This window comes from Perissodus microlepis, chromosome 12 (genome assembly GCF_051167445.1).
Source record: "Perissodus microlepis isolate ML-2025 ecotype Zambia chromosome 12, ASM5116744v1, whole genome shotgun sequence".
NCBI classification, from domain to species: domain Eukaryota; kingdom Metazoa; phylum Chordata; class Actinopteri; order Cichliformes; family Cichlidae; genus Perissodus; species Perissodus microlepis.
The window spans coordinates 15,683,835-15,709,698 of NC_140472.1; the positions used below are offsets into that span (position 1 = coordinate 15,683,835).

General features: G+C 39.8%; 1 protein-coding gene across 4 annotated transcripts in view; it reads right to left on the reverse strand.

Annotated features, from left to right (window-relative positions):
* The window catches only part of LOC146376004 (uncharacterized), a 298,615-nt gene that overhangs the window by 159,522 nt on the left and 113,229 nt on the right, over nt 1-25,864 (reverse strand). For all 4 annotated transcript variants that reach the window (XM_084946556.1, XM_084946555.1, XM_084946557.1 and 1 more), the window contains exons 6-7: nt 23,562-23,686; nt 22,240-22,383 (exon numbers count right to left, since the gene is read on the reverse strand). In XM_084946556.1, coding sequence (XP_084802682.1) covers nt 22,240-22,383; nt 23,562-23,686 — 269 coding nt within the window. The remainder of the gene's footprint in view (nt 1-22,239; nt 22,384-23,561; nt 23,687-25,864) is intronic.

Here is a 25,864-nt window from a genome sequence, read left to right on the forward strand (position 1 = left end):
TATATTGTATGCTGCTACTGCTGCTCCTAGTACAATTCATCAGATAATCTTCTAGGTTAATGAAGCATCTCCTTACTATTGTTTTCATTAGCATACTTTCTCACTGATTCGCAACACTTTCGCTGTGTGCGAGTGTGCTCCCGTGTCTGCGAGCACTTCCAAAATAACTGGAGAATACAGGAGAGATAATTTATGGGGCTGCTGCAGTACAAATACGGAGGTTGCTGCTGGAAGCATACATCGATTGACATCTGCTCAAATGTTCATTGACAAAAGGAGAAACACTGAGAGAAAGAGTACGAGGGAGAGAGAAGGGTCCTGAGAGGGGGAGAAAAAAAAATCCATAATTGCTCTCATCGCCATATGATTTTCTGCAGGCAATTTTCAGGGAGCACACACTGACCTTTGCCTACTTAATTCCTGTGCAGTAAAGAAACAGAGAGATGATCACTGGGGCACATAATTACACTCTCATCGATACACGGATCTATGGGATAGACTATGAATGCAACACGGGGATGAAAGGACAATACACATTACCCTTGCAACCCGCACAAACGAGCGTGTACTCTGACCTACATGCACACGGAAGAAAACACATGCCCACACACATATTATCATTGCACTGGCGTATATTTCTATCTGGATGCAAAGTCAATGTGAAATGCATGGTGGGTAATGATGATGTGAAGGTTTGAGGCTGCGAGCTGGATGGAGGACCCCATATGGCTCTCTCCCTCCGTGTCATTACCTTGTTACGCCTCTGACTTCCATTCAGAGAGAGAGAGAGAGAGAGAAAGACAGAGAGCAAGAGAGAGCGAGGATCACCCAAGACCATGCTACAACTGAAATTGTCTGGGGTCAACAGTGCCATAATTACTTTAAAATGTCAGACTGCAATAAAATACAACAGTTCATCTGGCAGAAAGCAAATTAGCTTTGACCATGCCGTAATTACCCTTTCCTGCAGAACCATTAGAAGAGATCAAATCTTCACATTCTCTGTTTGAGGAAAGGCCATCAGAGTACACTCCACCTGACAAGGATGCACATTTGCCATTTTGCAGGGGTAATTAATTGTCCTTATAATAGAAATTTTATATTGGACTTTGAAATGAAAAAAAGTGTAATAACCTGCCAGTTTTATCTTAACCATTTGATGACAACCCTTGCCTCTTGCACTCTCATCATTCCTTCTTCCTTTTATTTTACTTTAGCAGCTGACTGATAAGCATGTTTAAATACTCTGAGGATTTCCTGCTCCAGTAACTCCATCTAAAGAGGAAACACATAATATATTGACATTGATCTGCATTTAAAAATAAGGCGGGATGTCAGAATCAAGATGAACAGTTTTCAGCTTTAAAAACATCGTGAAAGGATGTATAACATACACCGAGGCTTTAAACACCTGTTCCCGTATATCAAACACACAAAATCTGTCAATTTACCAGAAATTTGCAATGCAGGTGTTTTCACGTTTCTTCAAGGAGTGCAAGTTAAAATCTTCTGTCGTTTAAAGGTTTTCCTGTCACACTGCATTTCCTTCTAGTTTTGCACCATGTGTATAGGATACAAAGACAGTGAAGGAATTTGAATATAGAAAATCATCGCTTAATTAGAAAAACACTATTTTTTCAAATTATTTAATGTAAAAAGAGTCAACTTATACACCTTGACAGCTTAAATACTTTTTTGGTTGTAAAATGGCAAAAAAAAAAAATACAAATAATGGCAAACTCACTGTATTAACTGCAATCACTGTTATGTATGATGGCATCCCCAGAGCCAGTTTTGAACCAGTAAAAACCCGAGCGTACATTGTATTAACATGTTGCATTGTTATTTGTGACAAACGCTGTTTGACATAGTGGGCTTCTTGTTTTCTCGCATGCCATATTAACCTTCACAGCATCCACAGCCCATAATCTTCTCTACGTAGTGTGTAGCGATACTAAACTAGCTAGTTTGTGCTCTAATGCCACTGTCTTGAACTTCAGTTGGTGATGGCAGTCTTTGTTCTGCTGTGAAATCTCACTGACTTCAGTCTAGCATACATGGACCAAATCTTCAAGCTCATAGCAGAATTCCCAGAGAGCAATACAAGGACTGTTGTCACCAGGCACAGAGAGTAGAGTAGGAGTGCTGTACTCTGCAAAAGTCTTGAGTCACCTCAAATTTCTTTATATTGTGCTGGGAAAGTAAATAGTAATACAGTACATAGTTTGTACAGTTCTAATGAGCTTGAAAGTCATTACGTAGCATGGCCAGCTTAAAATCTCTTGGGCAAGCTTTCTTATCATTTTTTTAAGTAGTCTTCAAGAATACTTCTCCAGGCATCTTGAAGGATGTTCAAAGCTCTTCTTTGGATGGTGGCAGCCTTTTGTTCTTCTTTATCCTTTCATAAGACCCGTTGCCACTGATTTCAGTGCAGTTCTTCTGTAATTTGGCATAACTCAGTCTTTTCTCCCTGCTTAGCTTTCTTTTCGTTTCCCTTTCCAGCCATCCTCCAGAGAGAGACCATTTGTGATGAAGCAAATCGTAGATGCACCAACTAAACAGCCAGATAGGAACACGACGTTCAGATACTCCTCATCTCCTACAGTTTTTTAGGCCTGACAATTGTCCAATTTCCTTAATTTCTTAAGGACACACTGTTCACCATGCTAAGATAAGTCAGGTTTTCTGCTAACAGGTCTTTGGGAATGACCTTGTAAGAGCAAAAATACTATTTTATTCCTGCCAAATTGCATTAACTTGGGCATTTTTCATAGATTCAGCTAAAGAAATGTGAACAAATGTGTTTTGTGACAAGTTCCTAATAATACAGTTTATTATTAGTTGGTAAGTGTTCCTAAGTTGGTAAGTGTAGACACAATACTGGTTCCTTTTGACTGACTCATGACTGACTCATAAGTCAGAGCTAAGTGGCTTAAGAAACATAACTAAAAACAAAATTGAAAAAATGAAAATGGTCCAGTTACAAGGACTGGATTGAAAACAGATAAAAAGCAGCTCACATCTAAAGAAAAAACTTCAAAAAATGTGGAGAAATATTGCTCAAGACCACTTTTTAAAAAATCCCAGAAAATCTGGCTCCTTGAGAGCAAATGAAAAGAGGGATGGCTAAAGAAAATCCCATCAGCAACCTGGCAAGTGAACCGCTTTTAGGAAATCATGAGATAGGACAGAATAGTACTAACTGGTCCTCAGCGACTAAAAAAATCATCATAAGCAGTAGGTTTGGACAGCTATTTTCCTATTACTAACTACGCAAAAGCTGGAGATGAAAAAAGTGTCAAAGCAGCAAAGATACAAATGACCACTTCTGGTCAGAACTTTGAAAATAAAATCAGAGCGAAAGCGATGCATGGGCTTTTATTTTGACTTTAACTGATAAAGTGTGCATCCTGGCAACCATGATCCACAACTAATCATGTGATCTGAGGAATTCAATTTATCAAGGGGAGAATTGTGATTCATATTCCACATCAGGATGCTACCCATCAAAAAAGTCATAATATGATCTTCTGGCAAGATCACCCACCCCTACGCTACCACTGTTGCACTATGCTGCTGTTAAACCTGAATCTAAGCTCAAGAGCATTGTAACCTTATCTAATTAGCTGTGGGCCCAGTCTGTCAGCCAGTGTTGCTGGGTTGGCAGCCACCACCATGATTAGTCATATTGAATTATACTTTCAGGGCATGTACGACACCTTCCACATCAACACAATACATAGACTCACATGCTATGTGTGCGCTACACATAGCCAAAGACATACTGTAGCCACAAAGACACAAACAAACTCACACAGTGATGAAAACAAGTACACATATATGAATGCACATGCATGCACGCACACACACAGACAAAAAAAAAAAGAAAGAAAAAAAGCGCACACACTTAGTTTCTGTTTTGGAACAGGGTGATGCGGATGTGCGTAAACAGGATTAGGAGAGACGGTTCCACTGTCACACAGACCTCCAGATTGTAATTCTCATGCCTCTCTGACAGCTTGGCACAGCACTAAGTCACCTAACGTTTGCTTTGACATGAAATCCAGACCTGGGCACAGATGAGGTTATCAGTGGGGGGAGATGAGTGGGTGGAAATGCGTCTAGTCCTATTGGGAGGACTGTTTATTGCCTGGGCTTGGTTGACTGAGGGGACTGAGGGGGCAGGAGGAGAATGGCATAGGGTACAGAAAATATCCACCGTAACTGCCGTAAGCATACCTACTCCGAGGGCTCAGGTCCTCATACAAGTGTGAAACCTATCTAAAAGTAGCTGAAAGATTACAATCCTCTTCATTAAATTTATCTCCTGCGACATAAACTTTTAATATGCTCACCAGCAGTGTGTATGGGACTTCCAGGGCAGCTTAAATGACTGCAACCTGTAATTACTGTTCCAGCACTTGATTAGAATAATCTGATTGCAATTATTCAGTGACTTTAAAATACAAGCCTCGAGCTACAGAACAATAATTCAAGGGCAGTGATTGGGAACGTGTTTCTTTTTTGGCTGTAAAATGACGTTTTAATCGACAGAGTGAAAGAGGTTCCCTGCTAAGGAGCCAGCTCCCTCAATTAAAGGCCATTTATGCAGTGAGGGGGAAGACGTTGTGCTGCGATGTGGAGTTAATCACCAGGCAGACACTTAGAGTTCTCACGGATCAGGAAACTAACCCCTCTAACGGGTAAACAGGCAGAAACGCAGCACAGCGGCAAAGCCATAAAAACACACACACATAAATGCACACGTGCATACCAATATTCAGGCTACCAGTTACTGTACTATGTTGTTTGATTCCTTAATTAATTAAAATAACATAAACATGCCTAATGCTTACAGGTCCAGTTTGTTATGATTACTTGATTAAAAGACACAATCTCAAAATAAAAACTGACATAAGAGAGACGTGTTAATTATCTTCTATATTCTCCAGCAACAAACCTAGACTATTAATAGCATTTAACAGACAACTCTAATGTATCACGTCACTCTAAGAAATCTGTGGTGGATTAATTAAAAAAGTAATACAACTTGAGGGAGAAGTATTGCCCAGCTGGCACTGATTCCATGGTCAAAGTGAAGGACAAACATCGTGACTGTAATCTTTTTCTAGGCCTCTAATTTGCCTTGTTCTGATTTACCTAAGGAGAGGTGACTTCTGTCCCTGCCTTACAAGCTGACCCACACTGGGTGATTAACAGAGCTGATTAGCCCTTCAACACAAGACACACACACGCACGCACACACACACAGAAATTAAGTTGTACTTTAACAGAGCGTGCGGGGACAGTGGGGTGTGCAATTATTATAAATGTTCAAATAGTGTAAGTAAGTAGGAAAAAACTCATATGTCTCATACTATAATTTCCGTGAAAGTGTGCCACTTGATACACACTTAGTTTTTAAATAATTATGTTAAAAAATATGAGAGGCCAGCATGACTACAAGGTAGTATGAGACTTACAATACATCTAAAAGATTCATATTTATGACTCTTTTTTTGACACTTTGTTTTAATATATAGAAAGCAGGTGCTTACACATCTGGAAAGAAAATGGTGGCACAAAATTGATTGTCTATTCTATTTTTTAAAAGCTTAATTGTTGCCATCCTGTTTCATAATTGACTGTACATGTTAACAAAATGTGCAACCAAGAACGCATTAATCAGTATTACTCTGCATTAACCTTAGTAAGTGGCACAATAAGAGACATGCCCTCTCTAATCAGCCTCATTGTGTTATATCACCTCCACTCTAACTATATCACCCGGAGTTCAAAGACCTCACCATACATGTTAATGCTGAAACCATCTTTAATCAGTGGCATTGGTCTTTGTTAGATCGTGGAGGTCTACGTCGTAATGAAAACGGCAGCTAGCTCTGATAGCAGTCTAATTTGGAGATAATGAGCCAATAACATCAATAGCTAATGACACACCGAGTCTAAGTCACCCCCCCCTCAGGCCACACAGAGGCTCATTCAGCACTGATGGAGTGCATGGCAGGGTAGTCTGACAGAGCTAGACCAAGCTCTGTACAAACAGACTGTCTTGATGGCTTCATTAGGCTTCTGCAAGGCGGCGAATGAGACTTTAAGATGGTTCGCTGAAGGGAACACATATGTGATATGTAGTGCACTGTCTTATAATTACACTCCAGGTGAAAAATAGGCCTGCTACATTTTGTTTTATTGCAAAAAGAGAAAATGTGAACTTCTTTTTCAAATAAAGTGGAATTGATGATCTTTTGCCATTTGCAGATATGAAAATTACGTGTAGTTTGTTTGTGAGTGAACGAGTGGTGGTGGTGGGGTTGACAGCTTAAGCGCCGTAAGAGTGTGTGGGCGTGGGCACCAGTAAGTGGGTTGAAGGGGGCTGAACTTTTGTCAGTTCTCAACAATGAACTAGGTAACAGTAAACAAGCTTGATGATGCATAATCACATTAAGAGAGACACCAAGCATGGAGGAGCGACCCTGCTAATCCACGCTGTGCTAGCTCTGTAACCTGAACATAATCCCAGAGTGAGGGATCGAGGTTCAGAAGAAGAGAGAGCAAAAAAAGGGGAGAGGGGGACCAAAAGAGGCTTTGGAATTGAATTACTGTACTTACCAGCTTTAGGCCAATTAGCCAGGTGCTTCAAATTTCTGCTCCGTTATAGTAGTTGTTTCCCGCCCCAGTTTAATGGTATAGCATTGTGTTATGGCAATATCTAATCTTAGGGTCAATTTTGTAGGCAGTTATCTAAACCCTAGAGGCAAATGACAGCAGTGAGAGAAACCACTTGCCCAGGTGAAGTACAGAGATGAGGACCTAGTCACAGGACAAATACAGTCCAAGGAAAACACATACATTTAAAAGCCAAGTAAATTAAGTAAGACACAAGGAACACAAGTGATGAATACTAAGCAATTTAAATGGCTTTGTACATACACGAACTGACAAAATGACAATGAAAAGACAGAAAATAGCTGAATGATAACAAAGGAAGTAAAACCAACTAAAAGGAAAGACTACAACAAAGATGTCAGACTGGAAAATTTTTACCAAAAGAGCAGAGTGGACCATCAGGTCTGGTGCGGTGACTGTAATACACCCTGACAGACAGAGAAAGTTTCATGATTCCTGGCTTTTGGCTTTGTTTGATTCCTGTGTCCCTGCTCTATTATTATTATTATTATCATTATTACAGCAGGTTGGTCATTTCTCATTTTTTACATCCCTAGTTTCTCTGTTTTTGTGTGGAGTCAGGTTTTTGTTTATTTTCTGCTTTGATTTCAATTAAGTTGTTGTACCAGTCCTCTTCTATCTGGTTGTTAGGCCTACAGTCTTTACCCAGTCCAGTTATTGCCTTGATTAGTTTCAGCAGCATCTTGTTATCCTCCTGTGTCCACTTCCCCCCGATTTGCCCCCAGTGTGCATAAATAGCCTCAGTTTCCTCAGTGATGTTCCTGTTTGTCCTCCTTGTATGCACCTTGTCTTTTGAGAGATTCTTTTGGGTCTTTTTCCTTGAAATTATGACAGAAACACATCAGAAAACACAAAAACATAACGCCTTGGTGATACTTGGAAACACACAGTGGTTTAAATGTTACACAAACTTAAAAAAAAAAAACACTCTGTTTTGTGACACTATACAAAAATTGTCTTCATTCAATTAATTGCTACACATGGCTCCACATTAATTATGTAAGAGAGCATTACCTGCTGACCTTTTTCACCTACTCTTCAGTCGCCAACAGTGGATGAGTCACACTTATCCTGTCTGTAGTCTAGGTAACACAGTACTTTAATAGGATACAGATAGGTACAGGTTGGGGTTTTTGTTAAATGTGAATAAATATGTAGTAGCTCAAGAAAATTTTATGAATTAATTAATTAAATTTAACATTGCTGTGGTTCCTTCAAGTGTATGCATGATCAAATAAAAAGTTGTCATATTTGCTATGTTTGGGATGTCCAACATTTTCTTGTACTAGTGATAGAAATCACTACATTGAACATTATCTGGATGCAATTCTATTTCTTTTTGAGAAATCTTTGTTACTTCAGGTTAATCTAGATGGAATTTTAATAGACAGGATTGGTGTAGGTCTGCTATGACCTTGATCTTGTGTCATGGTAAAAAAAAAAAAAAAAAAAAAACAACAGGGGGAATGCATTCTGTAGACCAAAGAAGGGCTTTTTCAATTACAAACAAGTTAGCACAAAACAAAATCACCAACAGATGTGGTGATCTTTGTATATACTAATGAGGATGTGAACAGCTGTATCTAAAAATGTGCCCAGGGGTGCTGATACTTTAGAATACTGTGTAAACAGCGAGAAAGTGTCTGGATGAATGAAATTAGTAAGAATTTTTCAAGTGATGTTGAACTGCATGAATCAAAACAAAGTGCTGGTGAGAAAAATAATTAGCATCCTCCATAAGAAGACATTAATTATAGATATGGAACATATAGAACAGATAAACAAGCCAGAGAGACCTCATCTGGCTAGCCTGTATAATGCTTGCCTTGGTCAAAGATGAAAGTAAGGTAATGTGCATATTTCATATCTGAATCATTTTTGCAAATTTTTCCCCAAAAAAATAAATGAAAAGTAAATAAAAATAAAAACGAAAGTGGACTTTAAAAGCATACAGTGGAAAATTATTATCATTATTTCCCGAGTATAATAATTTTTGATGAATATGAATTAGCTACCAGGAATCACACTTTAGCTTTTTGCCCCTTGAAAGTCTACTAGGACTAACCCCTGAGGCTTGTTTCTGAACTGTTTTTTAATTGATATATACTGAGGCATCAAAGCTTGTCATTAAGGATGCAGGAGAGGTCATCAAATGTTTTGCTTTGTGTGTGTGTGGGGGGGTGGGGTTAAAGCTATTCTTGAAGAGCTAGAATGGTTATAGTGCAGGTTTTGGTGATTCAATGTAAAGCATGCTTCACCACAGGCAACTTATGTATTTACTTATCTTATGATATCATCTCTTATGTTAAAGATGTGGAAATAGAAGAGATTATCTTCAAAAATGTCATTGAGAATAGTTTGATAATTACAAAATCAGAGGTTAATAATCGTGGTGAATAATCTAGAGTTTATTTAAATATTTTTACTTCATTTTAAGTTTCCATTTAGTTTCTGCTGACTTTAGTCAGTGATCTTTCAATGAAAATCAAAACCCCAAAGCTAGGTAGAGCCATAGACCATGTGACATGGTCTATAGATGATTTAAAATAGCAGAGTGATGAATAAATGATCGAAGCCGGTTTAACAACAAAAACAAATGTAGGTTTCCTTTGAAAAGCTTACTTTGCAGAACACATTCAGAAGGTGTTAAATGAGGAAAAATGGCTTTGTCTCACACAGTAACATGTTGAACTTGTATGCATAATATAAGCTGCGCTCTCTTCACTTTACTTTCAAAAGTTTGCTGAGCAAACTTTTTCTGCCAACTCCTATACAGCTGAGGGAAATTCATCATTATCAGCTAGTGGATCAAAAATGGGGAGGGGGGTGAAAATGACAGATACAGCAAAAGTAAAGAAAGGGAAGGTGGGTGGAGACGAAGTGGGGACTGAGGATAGAGGGAGATTGGAGGCAGACAATGAGCAATGGAGGAGAGTGTTACTGTGTGTGTATGTGTGGGTGTAGTAAGTGTGTGTGTCAGAGAGGGAGAGAAACGGGAAGAGGTCCTTGAAGTAGACCCTGGGAGTCGGGAACCAGCTGGACTCTGAGTACTTCCTGCTGATTCTGCCTGCCCTTCCGATCCCGTAATTCCTTACCTTATTTCTACAAACTTTCTTTGTCCTGACACTTTCTCCTTTTTTTCACCGTGTCTCTGTTACACAGTGTGTATCTATGTATCAGCTATCTTTCGTCTTCTATCTTTGCACCCCATGTACTAACTTAATGTCTCTTTGTGAAGAGGGCAAAATGGCACATCTAAGATCACTTTACTAAAAGAGCAGAAACTGTTGCATGTTTTTGAACTCTCCATCTCATGGCGATACTGTGATTGTGGTTTCAGTGCAGTTTGAAAAAAAAAAAAATACATATGCATAGATAAAAATAAGGTTATATTTTTGTACCCATTCTTGAAACTGCAGTCTCATTTCTTGAGAGAGGCAGCAGCCCAACAGCACTCTAGCCCTGAAACATCGTTGTATGGTGCAGGAAAAAAGAGAAGAAAAGAAAAACTAAACTAAACAATGTTAAAGAAATATCACAGAAATCTCAAATAGTTCAGTGACTATCAAAGTAGCTCAGATGCTCTTAAGTAACTATGAAACATTACTGGCTAATGCACATGTTTATGTGGCGTGTATAGGAAAGAGGATGCACAAGATTTAAAGACACAACGGGCTTTAACATGTGTCTTTGGCAATCTGATCACTCAGATTTGAAGATTTGTGCTGTGTGTATGCAAATGTGTCCTAGAACAATCTGAACAATTATTTAAAATGAAATACTCTACATAAAATTAAAAAACACAAAAAAACTGAAATATACAAACCACAGCTTGTATATAGCTGTGTTTTGTTTTGGCACTGATCACTTTCATTAGTTATCCAAACAACTCAAAGATCAAAATTTCTGTCCTTGACGTTTTTGTGTGAATGGTAAATTAAGAAAAAAAATTCAACTGTATAATATCTGTACATCTTGTCACACTGTTGTCATGAACACTGCTCTGTTCGTCTGACAGAGAGCAAAACATACAATGGCAGGCTAAAACAAAACAATGGACAGATGACACAGCTGTGTCACGCGTCATATTTAATTGCTTTAAAACGGCAGCTCTGAAACAAGGATGTCTTATTTCGTTAAATGCCCGTGTCCTCGACTTGTCTCACCTCATCTGTCTTCTTTGTCTCACTAGCATCTCAGGTGTGAGGGTGGAAGGTCTGAAGTGTTCTTTGTTCTTTTAATTTCTGGAAGAATAGGTACAGTAAGTGCATCGCTGCATCTGTATAGTCAAGAGATGTGATTGCTTGTTTGCAAATAAATGAATAAAAAGAGTGTGGAAGGGAAACTGGATCACAAGAAAAAATTTACCCTGAATATTAAACTGCAATATTTACTACGACAATATTTAAGTCAAGAAAAGTTTAGTCCTTGTGTTTACGATGTCTTTCTATTCGGTTGCAAAATTACTGCTCAGGCTGCTGTTTATGATAGCAAAACTGCTTTTAAGAACTTGGACCCTATCCTACTGTACAGCCTCATGTAACAAGGTGTAACCATCCACACGCACACAGCACATACACAAAATGAAACCTTGCAAACACACGCTAACACAGCTCAGTTTGACCTCTTTGTGGCAGCAGCTAATGTGTTACAACTATTCTCTGGCCCATGGCCCCAATTTGCTATGCTTGACCACACTGGCTTCCAGCTAGTGTATTATTCCCATAATTTAGCAAAACGCCACAAAAGCTAAGACATCATACCCACTTAGCCGTTGTTAAGGCTTATTGTTTTCAAAAAAATGTGTTTCGCAACGAGACGTTACTTGGCTGTGGGCTTCAGGGGACTCCCTCGCAAAAAACAAAATCATCATCTAGAGCTAAATGATTTTGATAGAAGCAGCAGATGTGATCAGTGAAATTGCAATGAATAATGACAGATAAATGGCGTGTTTACAGACTGGTCTCGTCCACCCACAATAAGAGGGGTGTAATCAAATCACAACAGTTTTTTGAGAAATGCTCCTTAAAGGCCATTTCTGTCTCAATCCAAAAACAATCACACCCTGATGTAGCTGCTAAGATGCATGCAAGCCCTGAATGCTACTGGCTTTGAACGCATGGGCATCATAGTTCATTCCACAATGACATCTTTTTGGTTTTGGGTCCAACTAACATTTTCAGTGTCACTTGGTGCACAAATGTATAGTGAATTTTGTCGCAAAATGATTTTTCAATGTTTTTTTGGGTTTTTTACCTTAAACCATACTCGGTTTCTAGAACATGTCAGAGAGAGCACAAAGAACATTTATCAACACTGAAAAATTCCAGTGTACATATTTCACATGGTTTCTTTTTTAAAAAAAAAATCTCCTTGAAATAATATGAAAGCTAAAAGTCTGGAAAACATTATTACAATATTACAGATGCTGTTTGGATTCAATTATTAAATAATAATATTCTCTTTATTTAAGATAGATATTGGATGTATTCCTGTTTGACTTTTTATAATAACAGAAAAAATAGTACAACAAAAAAGAAAACTGAGGTGAAGTGTCAGTGGAACAATAAAAAACACACGACTTGAAGAAGAAAGACAGAAAGAACAGAAGGAGCAAAAGAGAGGAAGGCAGGGTCTTGAATTAATGCCAATCACTTCAAGGGACTATAACCTGACCACTGAATTCTTTGAAACCTCAGACACACAGATAAAAGGAAGCAGTTCTGGTGAAGCAGCGAAAGAGTCTGGGAGGTAAGAAGGAATTAAACTGATGAAGCAGTGAATGTGAAGTTATGAGGGGGAAAAACCGGTGGGGTGGAGTTATAGCGTCCACACCCAAATGACCTGTTTCCAAATAATTATGAAAGAAGAAGAAGAAGAAAAAAATAGAGCAAGTCCCCAAGAACAAGACCAATTTTCACACTCTAGTGCACAAAGAGAAGTACCGACTCTAAGATGAGAGGGTTGGCTGTATTATACTGGCCCACTTAAATCTTAATGTGTTATTTGACTTGGCAAAGAACTTGGTATGTCCCATTGAGTAGCGGGGAATCTTACCAGGGTTTGCCAAGTCCGCTGCAGCCGAACTGAAAAGCTTTTGCCTTGGCTAGCCTGCAACCTTACAGGGTGGTTCCACCCTGTGGAAGAGTGGAAAAGGGTGTCGGGTTGGGATGATGAAATATAAACACTAATGGTTACAGTACAGCCTTTAATTTTAAAACTATCATCGCGAGCACTTACAAAATGAGTACAAACAAACTTGGGTTTTCTTTTTTAGGAGAGAGGAAAGAGTGAAACTACACACGTACCAGAAGTCCAAGTGACAGGGGTTCACATTGGCCTGCTATAATAAAGGAAAAGGTATAATGTGACTTGAAGTAACGTAAATGCTTTTTTTGGTTTTCCTTATAAATGATGGAAAATGAAAGCTGTAAGAACAATTTTGTGGTATACAGTGTACGCTGCTGTGAAACCAAAATAATGCAAATTTATTAGGCGAGTGGGAAAATCCAATAAAAACTCTCAGTGATTGGCTTAAGACAGAAAACTTATTATTCCACTTTTCTAAGACAATAAATCAGGAGTTATTATAGGGACTTGTCAAATGTAATGACTTATTTTGAACTCAAAAGCTATATATTCAACACGAAGCGTTGAAGTTGGACAGAGCTAATGCCGTATTTGGCTTATAGACGCACAAACAATAAACTGCTTCGGCTAAATAAAACACGGCTTTACATTTGTGAGGCATGCTCCAATTGAAAATCCAATAGACGACGTTTCACTTTGCAAAGTGCGGCTTACAAAACTCCTCTGTTCCCCGCTAACCCACATTTCATCGCAGCTTTCCATGAAATAAAAAAGCGGGATCATGTGTTGTTTCATTTACGGCGTAGTTCAGCGTGAGGTCAGCAGCACCTAAAACACTCACTGTACGGCCCACAATTAGACTTGACATTCTGTGTTAATGGCTTGATTTGAGTAGACTGTTTTCCGAGGATTCATGCCACTATGTTTGAGAGGTCCAGACGCATGGGAGGACAACCCTAAAAAAAGAGCCATCCGTGGCTGCCAACATGATAAACCTGTAGGGAGGAGCCCAACACACCCAGCCCCCACAAAATTCATCCTCAAAAGCAAGTATTGCTCTTGCAAACTTACAGGAATTTGAAAGATAGGCCACACCGCACTATCTTCCCAGTGACCTACATTGGAGAAAATAACAGAGAGGTGAACTGTAGAGACAGAGAGAGATGTTGCGAGGAGGACAGGAAGAGAGGATGAGAAATTATGCCAAGATCTGAAGACGCATTTTTTAGAGAAATGGTGTCTGGCAGCATGCACAGGGTCAAGACCCGCAGCACTAGAGCTCAAGCAGCCATCTTGGCAGTCAGTCCTTTTTGGGGTTGGTGGGGGCGAGTTTGCGGGGGGGGGGGGGGGGGGGGGGGGGCGGGGGGGGTTTCAAGGTACATCAGTCTGCTGGGACTCACCATTTCCTCTTTCTCACTGCTGTAATAAAGAAGCTTCTATTTTTCTTTCATACAGTTTATCTTTGATCGGTAATTTATTACTCAGTTGACAAGAAATGTAAACATCCACATAATTTGGAGCAGAAATCATTACTTCCTGTAGTTATATTTACTATGAGGACAACGATACTCAGAAGGGGATTGGTAATCAAGGCATCTGATGGTGTAAGCTGTTCCCCCACGGGGACAGTGACTTTCTCTCTCTTCCTTCCTGTTCTTGTGAATATCTCAACCTTGGATTCAGTCATTTCCAATAAACAAGAGAATTCAAATAATCATTGTGACATATTTCACTCGCTCCCTTTGTCTCCTTTTCTCTCTCTCACATGATCGCACACGGCGCACTCCTCCCTCTACAGGGCCTCCTACATGGGAAAAGTAGACGGGGCATGAAAGGTACACAGTGTTGATCCAGACGATAAGCTGACCAACTGGGTTCATTTATCAAGGAAAATCAGTGCTCAAATGTGATCCTGGTGTGGGATGCAAAGCCTTATGACAACTCCATCCCATCCACAGCTCTGGGCTTGTTGTCGTAGTTGCCTTGCAGAAACCCTTGAAGTGTTATTACAGATCTTTTCTGCCATAAAACAGAACATTAGTTAAAACAAATATTTAAATCTAGGTAAGAAGGACACAAGGGAGACAGTCTGAATGATGTATGCCAGATTAAACTATGCCTAGAAAGACGGAGAAATGACCTTAACCGTCTTTATGCTGCAAAACCCGGTTATATGTGATATATTAAGAAAACCGCAGGCAGATTAGAGAGACACAGATACAGTAAGTAAAACTCATCTGGTATGACTTTCTGTGTAAACTGAAACCCAATACATACATATCAGATCTGAATACTGTGCAGCGATAATAGCTGAATATTCATTTTAGAGCGAGCGGAAGACAAACATTCCTGTCCTTAATGACATCTCCTGGGAGGAAGTTCATTACACAAGGTTGTTACGCAACAAAACTCTGTCACTTTGAGAGGTCAAAGGAGGTTCACATTGCTAACATTAGCGCAAAACCCAGTGGCAACTAGGTTAGTGACACTCCCTGCATAAAAGAGGATCTTTAAAAGAACTGGGATACAAGTAACATCAGTTCTCCAGGTAGACATGATAAGACTTCACTTCTGTGACCTACTTTGTGTGAGACTGCAAAAAGAACATCATATAAAAGGTATGGATATTGTCTAGCTCATAAAACCAGACATTAGAAGTGGAAACCTTTTGAGTATAACCAGTTCACTAGGGGTGTCACACAATATTCTAAATCCGAGTGTGTAACCAAATATTCTTAAAATAAGCAGACATTTGATTTGGATCTTATGCATGCTTAAATGGTTTACTTCTGTGTTAGCTTTCCTGAACAATTAATTAAATGTCATTTTTGGCCAATCCTGACAACATAACCATCAACCACGTGTTGCTTTTTTGTACCCTGAGTACTAAACCTCAGGTATTTTTGAACAATCCCACAGTGGTGTTTGAAGCACCAGCAGGGCCTCAGAGCAAGATACTCGTCTAAGATGATGTTGATCTACAAAATACCTGGGCAGAAAACATTGCTCTTTGGAAAAGAGGTTAAATATCCTATTCAGACTTCTACTCCCTCTGAAACTGTGCCCTTGTTTTTCCTTTGGAAGCAACATTAAAAATAAGTCTGTTGTCATTATTTAGGGTACCCGAATGTAGGCAAGGTAGCAGTCAGTTTACCTGCGATGTGTTTATCAGACGTCTTTTTAAGTTGTTCACATATTCTAACAATGTGAATTAAAGCGATAAAATTTAAAGAATTCAACCAAAGAACCATAACTTTTCAAATGTCTAATTTTCATGATTTTGTTTTATATCACTATTGAGTGTTAATAAATAATTATCAGGATGGTGTAAAATGTAAAGGGCAGTATGTGGCAACATTGTTACTTTACAGAACATCCAATGTGTCCTCTTTTTCTTCTTCTTCGTTATTATTACTATCATCATCTTGCTCTGTTCATCGGTCCATTCCTTGAACCTAGAGCTACCATGAGGATGTGATGGTTCACATCCTGTCACTATAAGGAGTGTCAAGGAGAACAATCTTCAAGCTTTTCTTTTATTAATTTCTTAACCATAAACCTCTTCACGGGAAATTTTATTGGCACAATGCTCCATCTTTTTCTTGACTGAAAGAAAAAAAGAGCAACTATCATCACTAATACTGTTGTAGTTCATGTCCCACATTTTCTCAATTATATTTCTTTGTCTTTATATATAAGTTTTTCTGATAACTTTCAGAGAGACATTTCTTTCAGTGGGGACAGCAGTGAGCACATAAGTCCCCCGTTGTCCTTCTCTACTAAATCACACTAGCCTCATCGCGTTCACTTATCGCTGATGCGTTCATAACATTACTATGTGTCTTGGATGTTGCAAATATTTGCATACTGCCCAACAGAGGTATGCTACAGCTTTGTTGTGCCTTGTATGTATTCTGTTTTGATTAATTCTGATCGCCCACAGAGTAGATGGTGTAGTGTCTCTTCTTAGTGTTGAGCAGCAATAGTAATAATAATAATAATAACAATAACAATAAGAAGGTAAAGAAGAAGAGTTTGGTGAGTCTGTATGGAATAATATACAGCAACAATGAGCAGGGAATTCTGATAGTCGTTGAATCATCCCACATAGTAACAGCCAGGTGTACATGTCCTCATGGAAGGTGAGGTTGACTGTAAGTGCGCGCGTGTGTGTGTGTGTGTGTGTGTGTGTGTGTGTGTGTGTGTGTGTGTGTGTGAAAACATTGTAGATGCAGTTGCTCACTGTTCTGTGCACAGATGGATGATTGATGTCCATGCAGGCCTACATTTTTGAGTGGATTGGAGTCACAGCACATGAGCAAACACAAGATGGGAGACAGTGGAACTCTTCACTACAAAGACTAGCAAGAGTCTCTGCACCACAAACACACACTGCAGAAACTCAAACTCACACACCACACCCATAGATCCACTTCCCCACATCCACTGCTTGAAGATCTACCTGCCAGCTGCTGCCAGTCGCAGGGAAAGATGGGCTTTGTTGGTTTTGTGAAGCCCACCGACAAGACCCCCCTGGAGACTGCAGGTCTCCAGCAGCACAAGCCTCAGCCTTATCCACTCCGCCGCACAGGCAATCTGTTTTCTATATTACCAGCCTGTATCACTGTACTATGCACTATAGAACAGCAATTGAGCAGGAAATTAAGTTAGGGGATCGGTATTTGGCGGAGGAGAACGAGCTGGTGTGGTCTTCTCTCTCCACATACAAGGATCATTAAATATCACATGAGTTTTTTGATAAATTTCCTCTTCTCCTCTATCTGCTGTTCCCATCAACTTACTCCCCTCTTCCCCCTCTCTCTTTTTCTCTGTCTCTTTTCTTTCTTCTTCAATTTCCCTATCATCATCTACCAGTTTCTCTCTCATCTAGCTGTATTTGTAGAGTGTATGAACCAAAACATCCTAATGGATGTTTAAACAGCTTGAGATGTGTCAGCCTGGGAACTACCTCCCTGTGACAGGGAGCTCTGGCAGGGAATTGAAACCATTACAAGGGGAAAATAGGGGACATATTTCTTTCTTGTCCTTTTTGTTTATTTCTCTTCCTCTCTCAGGATCCTTTTCTGTCATCCTCCTCGCTTCTCTGTCTATTTTCTCACATTATTTCTCTGTACAAACAAACGGAGGACCGACTCGAAGCATTTGTGGATTCCAAATTGGAGCAGTCTTTTTTTTACTTTGATTACTTTCCTCCTCTTGTTTCCATATGTACTCTCCCACCTGAGTCTTAAATGAGTGACCGTGTGATTCTGTGTAAGCATAAGTAGTGAGTGAGGGAAAGAAGGACAAAGTGAGCGCAAGCTAGGTCAGTGAGCTACTGTTCATAATAGTAATACTTACACTGGAGCACTGCCAGCACACATACAAATACCATCTCAGCGCTCTGACGTGAAGCAGTGGTTTTATTATTTTTTTAGCACAAAAAGGACTTTTTTGTTTCTTTTATTAACTTCTTAATCATAAACCTCATTATCAAACTAATAATTAACTTATATTTCAGATTACTTTTAGGTTAATTTTGGGTATTCAAATGCCCCAGATCTCTAATATTAATGAAATGTATATTCATAGAAGACATTGATTCCATTATCTCTTCTTCACACTTTAGGGAAAATCCTTATTTGGTAAGATAGAGTGGACCTGAATGGACTACATTTATACAATTTCCTAAAGCTTTCGAGCAAATATTTAACTATCACACAAATTTGCCAAAAAAAAATATTTTCTTCTGAACTGCTTAATATCTAATGAGGCCTTACAAAATAAAGAAGTTTTTATAGTCGTGACTCATGGAAACACTTATCCCCTGTCGCTGATTGACATGTTGAGTTTCTTCTTCAGAGCAATGTTTTTGCCTGAAACTGAAAGCAGACACTGCTTTTATTACATCCAGACAGACAGACAGACAGCAGACACAGAAGCTCACTCACAAGGACAATGAGCTCTCCTGCAACAATTTAAGGTCAATCAGTAGCGCTGACAGCTAAATTAACAAGTGCTACAGGCACCATTACATTAGACCCCTAATTGTGTAACAATAAATATATCAATACTCTGTGTCACAGATAAACTAATATCTACAAATAAGCAAATCAAACGGAAAAAAAAATATTACTCTGGAGATAGGTTTACAACCGCCACTGGCTACACAGAACATACAGGTTACTCAAGACCTGTGTATCGGTCAGGTTAGTGGGAGGCAGTCGGAGAGATAAGGTGCCAAACAGGTCTAAATCCCTCCTGAAGCTGACTTGATGGACAGACAGGCCACCATTAACAATGCGGTAGCTTGTGAGAGCAGCAGCTGATGGAAAGATACCCTGGCATTTGCTGTGTTAAGAAGTGGCCCTTAAAGATTTCACACTTCCAATTTCTTTGAATTATCTGCCATCTCCAGCCTGTCACTCAGCCTGACAATCTCAGATTTTTGCTCACTGAGGCAACGGCCTGGTTATTGACAAAGCAATCCACAGTGATACAGCAAAACATGATAAAACATTAGTCAAACGACACAACGTACAAATCTAGACGCACCTCACACTCGGAAAGATGCTCACACTCTTTGTTTTCCCTTTTTCAGCTGAGCACAGCTTTAGTACAATAAGAAGTAAGGATTGTCCAGAATTATATTTAGGAGTTTGACCAATAAAGAGTGGTACAGATACAAAGAAATCCAGATATTGAAATATATCATCTAATATCCTTGATATACGTATATATGGTGAATATGATTAATAGGAAAGGAAAATGATCAGGTTGTAGGTATTTCTGCAGTGAAGACAATAGTGCATGGCTCTTCAACACAGTCACAGATGAAGTGACACAAGCATTAACTCACTTTGGTCTGTATCATCCTGTGCATTTTTTTTTTGTGATATTGATACACCAGTGATGCCAACATATCAGGTTTATCTTTGCCTTTTGTGTAAAAGCATAAATCTGCGATTTGCTGTCACATGAAACTTGGTTGAACATCCATTATACATCACAATTAGCAACATTATAGCTGACACAGCAGAAAGGATTCGCTATAGTCCACTTATGAAGCTGTGATGACAGCCAATGCTGTTACAAGACAGAACAGACCGCTTATCAGATCTTTGCTGGTTTTGATTCGCTCGCTGATTCAGACAGGCCATGATAGAAATATCACAACATCCCCATTACCCTCAGCATTCAGTACATAGTGCACAGCCTGTGCTTTCTATGAATTATTAAAAGCAGACAGATTATGCTGCAAGGCTGCACGGCTGCTAGTCTAGAGGCAGGTTACAGATGCTGCTGAGTAAAACAGTAACATCAGAAGTGCGTTTGTTCTTTTTTTAAAGAAGGGGCTTTGTTCTCTTCTTTGTCAGATTAGGGGGGCTTCGATAGGTTTCAGCGTATGGGTTTAAAAAGAAAAGGAGGAGGAAATAGTTGGTGGGGTTTGGACAAGTTGTATGCTTGTGGACAGTTGTGAGTGTGTATGGCACAAGATGAAGAGGGGGTGAAGGGCATAGTGTCAGGGCTTGTCTGACATGTGGCCTGGTGGGCTGGCTGGATGGTTGGTTTGCTGTCTAGATGGCTGGTTGGGTACAGCCCAGCTCAAGCCTGGCAACTCTCTCTCTCTCTCGCTCTCTCTCTCCCTGGAGTGACGGGCTGAGACATTAAGACAGGCATTTTAATTAACTGTGCCACTCTTCCACCTGCTGCCCTCAATATGCTCCGGCCCTGGCAAGCTGTTTCTCATACCACTGACTCCCTTGCACTCCTTTTGTTCCATCTTCCCCATCTCTCTACTTTTTGACTTACTCCTCTTCTTTCTCTCACTTTCTTTCCAATTTTCAAATCTGACCCCTCATTACTTCGACTTTTCTCTCTCCCAAAGCCTTCTTTCCTATTCGTTGTGTATCCCTCTGCTGTTTGACCCTAATAAATGAAAACTCATACCAATAGATAAGGCGATTCCATCAGGCTCAAATGACAGAGTTAGCCAATTTCTTTTTCTTTCTTTTTTTTTTTAACTTGGAGAGAATTAATTCCTACATGTGTCCTGTTCTACTGGCCCTCTAACTACCCCCTCCCAACCACTGAACACAGATACACGAACACACACTCGCGCACACACACACATTGTACACACTCATGCTCTTCAAATCTATCTGGTAATTCAGTTCTGCCCGACACTCATCAGGCTATTCATTAAGGCCTGATTGGAGATGGATATTTCTTTTTCCTCCTGACAGAATGGAACTAGGGATCAAGCTGGGGACATTACAGGATTTGGAAGAGGGACTGCAACACACAGCCATGTGAGTGTGTGTCTTTTTTACTTGGTCAATCAGTGTGAATGTGAGCTCATAAATGTTTGTATTAATATGTGTAAATGTATGCCTGGCGGTTTAAGAATCTCATTTGGTGCCGTGACTCCTATAGTTTAATCATTTAGATCATAAATTGAGAATTAATTCAAACAGAACGGAGCAACAAATGATCCACTTTTAGCACTCTACTTAAATTGTATTACACTTTTAATGGGGTTAATAATAGACGGCATTACCAACACAGGAAAACGGCACTACAAAGTGTTGTATTAAAAGGATTAATGTTCTCCTTTCAGAATTGAAGCCAGGTCTTGGAGATACAGCTAAAACTAACAAATGGCCCAGCTCGGGCTCCATGATGGGGCCTCAGTTGCAGTCATACTACAGTAAGAAGACAGCAACTGGGGCCAATATATCAGCCTGGCAGACACGGCGCATTCATCTGCCGTGTGGGGAGAAGTGACTTTGAAGTTCTCCGCGGTGAGGTGAAAGAGCAGCTGTGGCCTCAACCTCTGTGTTTATGTAGCCGCTCAAGCCCTGGGAGAGCTCTTAATGAACGATGTGGATAAATGGACACCATGGCTAAAAGCACACACTCAAATGTCTGTGTGCGGGCTAAGACACTAAGGCACTGATTTATTAGCCAAACATCGGTATTGGCCAGTATTCTCCATGATGATCGCTATCAGCTTATCTGAAAATGAGTTCATGCTCACCAGAGGCTGTTTGTCTGTTGTTTCCCACTACGTTAGCAGTATTACACATGGGATCGAGTATCAAAAAGTTGTACACATTTGAACTTATGAAGTTGTGATGAAAGGCTGAAAGGCAGTTGCGTATTTATAATGAAGAGTTCTAGGTCTCAGTGGCACAAAATGGGAAATAAATAATGAAAATGTGCAACAAAAGACTCGTATAAGCATTGCTTGAGGTCAGATCGTTATTTAAATTTGTATCAGAACTGCATGTAGAATTTCAGCGTATCCCTTATAATGTCATAGAGGTCATCCACACTGTTAACTTATATGTCCACATGTGCTTTGAACTGAAATATGCATCAACAGCTGGCAGGTGATGGTATGTTTGTAATAGTCTTCAAACATAAGCAGAGACAAACCTGTTAGAAGAAGGCTGTGCCAACATCCACCAGCAATGTCTTTCACTGGCGAATCTGGTAGCGTCACTTCCTCTGGGGACAGGATGTTTCCCTTTGTGCTTCCACATGACCGTCCACATCCCCACTGAAACAATTTCCCATCACCTGCATCATCAGTTAATAAATTGAGTTTAAGTAGTAAACAATTACACTTCCAATTTAAGCCAATAAGTATTTGTGGTAAATTATTAATGAAATGAATACAGTTTCAGCGATGATTTGTAAGTTCCCCCCCAAAAGTCCAAACTTTTGACTACTCAGGTCCTTTTATCTTATACAACAGATATGAGATACCAAGTGATAGAACATGTACTGAACCCTGTACGGTTCCTCCATTAAAAGCAAAGCACCCCACCGGAGGGGCCTCCAACCCCCTGCAGCTCATTTTGCATCTCTCTGCAGCACGCATCTCGGAGCATGTTGTCCTTGTTGTGCGGGTGCTGCGTGGGGGTCTCTAGAGATAAATTATGGATGCAACGCAAAAGCTGTAAAATTTGTTGTATCTTCTATTATCTTCATGTTAAAGGCCACAAAAGCTCTTCAGTGAAGTCAGCCATTAAGAAATGACAGGTATTGCTATCAGGCTTCTTTATAGGCTATTACCTGCAATGACAGCAGCTGCTGCTGCACCACTGTACGGCCTATCACATTATTTGCAGCTAAAGTCAGCTACTGTGTCATTTTGCCTCATTTTCTTGACAGTGCTATCATAAATCCATTGGGCTGCAGGGGAAACTGTCGACTACCCCGATTATCTTCATAGCCTGAATGAATTCTGAAATGTATGTAACAGGCAATGACTGCTATGGATCAGGAGCCAGGGCCATATTCTCGCTAACTCTCTCTCTCCCTCTCTCCCTTGCTCCCACCACCACCCCAGCCCCCTCCTTCTGTGTAACGCTCTCAGGTGATGTGCTGATGGAGGGCTCGAGTACTTTGACTAAAAGAAGCCAACTCTGAACTGCAATGACAACTGATGACAACAATGTTAGCCACCCCTTCTTAAAGGTGTTTTCTGCTTGAGCATTTTACTTCCTCTTGCCCAAAGGGAGGGAAAAAGACAAATAAAATTGAAAAATATCACACAAATCCAAATTCTAAGTGGCCGCCAAAAGGATCCTCCTACGCATTTTGATGAACAAACTAGGGTCCAGTTCACACATGAAAAATTTAGTCCATTTTTTAAAAACGTAAATATTTTCAATCCTTATTTATTCATTTAAAACATTAAGGTGACTAAATGTCATGTAACCCAAGCAGACATACACAGTGCATTACAGTACCTGTCAGTGCAAGATTATGGTTTGCCCCACAGGTGACCTTCGACACATGGTCCACACGCTCCACAAAGCAGGGAACAACCGCATTTTCATTAGAACCGCTGCCAATTTGTCCATAATCATTCTGGCTGTAGGGTGAAAAGCATAAACACGTAATTAGGAATATAATTAATTACCTGCAGGCATCATCTCTTTTATCACATTTTAAACTCCGTAGAACACAATTTCAAAGCATGGAAATATCGTACATCTTTCGATTTCTATAGGGTAAAAAAAAAATTAATGAAAGCATAGCAGCAAGCAGGTTCCACTGGGGACTGTGCAACATATGTGTTGCCTCCCATTTCTATGGATCCTCTTTGTGACAATAACGAGACACAGCCCTATCAGAAGTGAAACACCTCACTAACTAATTAGACTCTCAGGCTGCAGTCTGACAAAATAAAAAAGAGAAAAGTGCTTGAAGGGAGACTTGCTCTCCCGCAATTTGCATCTGCCACTTTTTACTGCATCTGTTCCAAGTGCCATTCAACGTTCTCTTCCTCCTTTTGTTGGAAAGTGTTGAGCCCCAACTATTTAAGCTCACCTCCTACCTACCCGGAGCTTTGTTCCTGCTCCTTTGCAGACCAGTAATGAGCCAACCGCCACAAAACTGCTAGGAAATTAATGACTCATTACGGACGGGGCCTAGACCGCTCCACAGCCTCTTGCCTCTTTTCCCCCGCTCCACCCACATGCCCACATGTAATCCTCTGTCTCTCCCCCCTTTTCTCTCTCTTTCCCTCATCCCTTCAACCCATACAGAAAGACCCCAACACCTCCCTATCAATTAGAGCCTATTACAGGGCTCCCATGCTAGCAGGGTAAAGAAAGACGGCCTTCACAGCTCAAGAGTGTGTGCAGGAGAGATTGGGAGAGTTGAATGAGGAGCCTTAAGGTGCTCCTTTCACACCCTTGCCCTTATCCATTATGCCAGCGTGTAAAGCCCCCTTGGAGAAACGTGTAGCCCCAAAAATACTTGGGGATGAAAATAAGTCAAGGGAGGGATTCTTGGTCACACCTTTTCCCTTTTCCGTCTCCTTCAGTGTCAAATTATATCATAACTAGTCCTCAAGCAAAGCAACATGGTCACTGTGCTCCTCCTTTAAATGGAGTGTTAGAAAAAGATGGTAAGCTCTGAATGGCACATATTAATCATACCATCTGTGTCTGTATTGATAGACAGACCAGCTGAGACAGATATTTAGCAGATGAAGCAAATGGCGGACAAGCACGTACACATGAAAATTCATGTGGTTATTGATTTCTTTTAGTTTCACTCTTTCAGTGCATTCCACTAGGTAATAACTACTTATTTGTGGGATTGTTGGTCTTTGTTCAGAGGGACTAAAAAAATATGATTCTACTTCTCTAGCATTTTTGAATATCTTTTCTCTTTTTCTGCACGATAGAATATGTATCAGCTTTTCATTCAAGCATTCTGTGCTCACTGGTTTTTTGAAGCTAAGGTGCATTTCAAGGCAATCCCTCTGAGAGTGAATGGGTGAGATCACATGGGCTTGAGGTGGTTTAGAATGGCAAATCCTGCTGAAAGTGTCATTTCCAGTCGGAGGCATCAATTTGGTGTGTGAAACAGGGGCCCAGGAGAGCCCGATAGCCTGCGAGATTCCTGAAAGGAGCAAAGGGGCCTGGGGATCAACTCATACACACCTGGATTAGACAGGAATTTCACAAAGCGCCTCGAATACATGAAGGAAAAGTGTAAAAGGAGGAAAAGTGGAAGAAACACGATAGACAACTTGGGATAAAGTGCAGAGAGAATTTGAAAGGAAAGCCACTTATTTAATATCACTTCTACAGTATATGGTGACCCTCTGTATTTTATACAGTAAATTAATTTCTTTGTTTTACAGAAATTAGTGAAAACAACATAAAAAATTTATATATACATATATATGTATATATACACACACACACATATATACATATATATATATATATGTGTGTGTATGTATATATACATATACATATATACATACATATATATATACATACACACACACACACACACACACATATATGTACATATATATATATATATATATATATATATATATATTTGAAGAAGAAAATCCAAGATCAAACATTAACATGCACTTCTAAAGCCAACTGAGTGAAAAGAGACAACTTTTTGTCCTCTTTGACTTTGACACTATTGTATACAATGGTTATTTATCATCATATGAAGAATACACAGAAAAGGGAGTTGATCAATGACCTCCATCTGGGGACGACTGTCAAAGCTC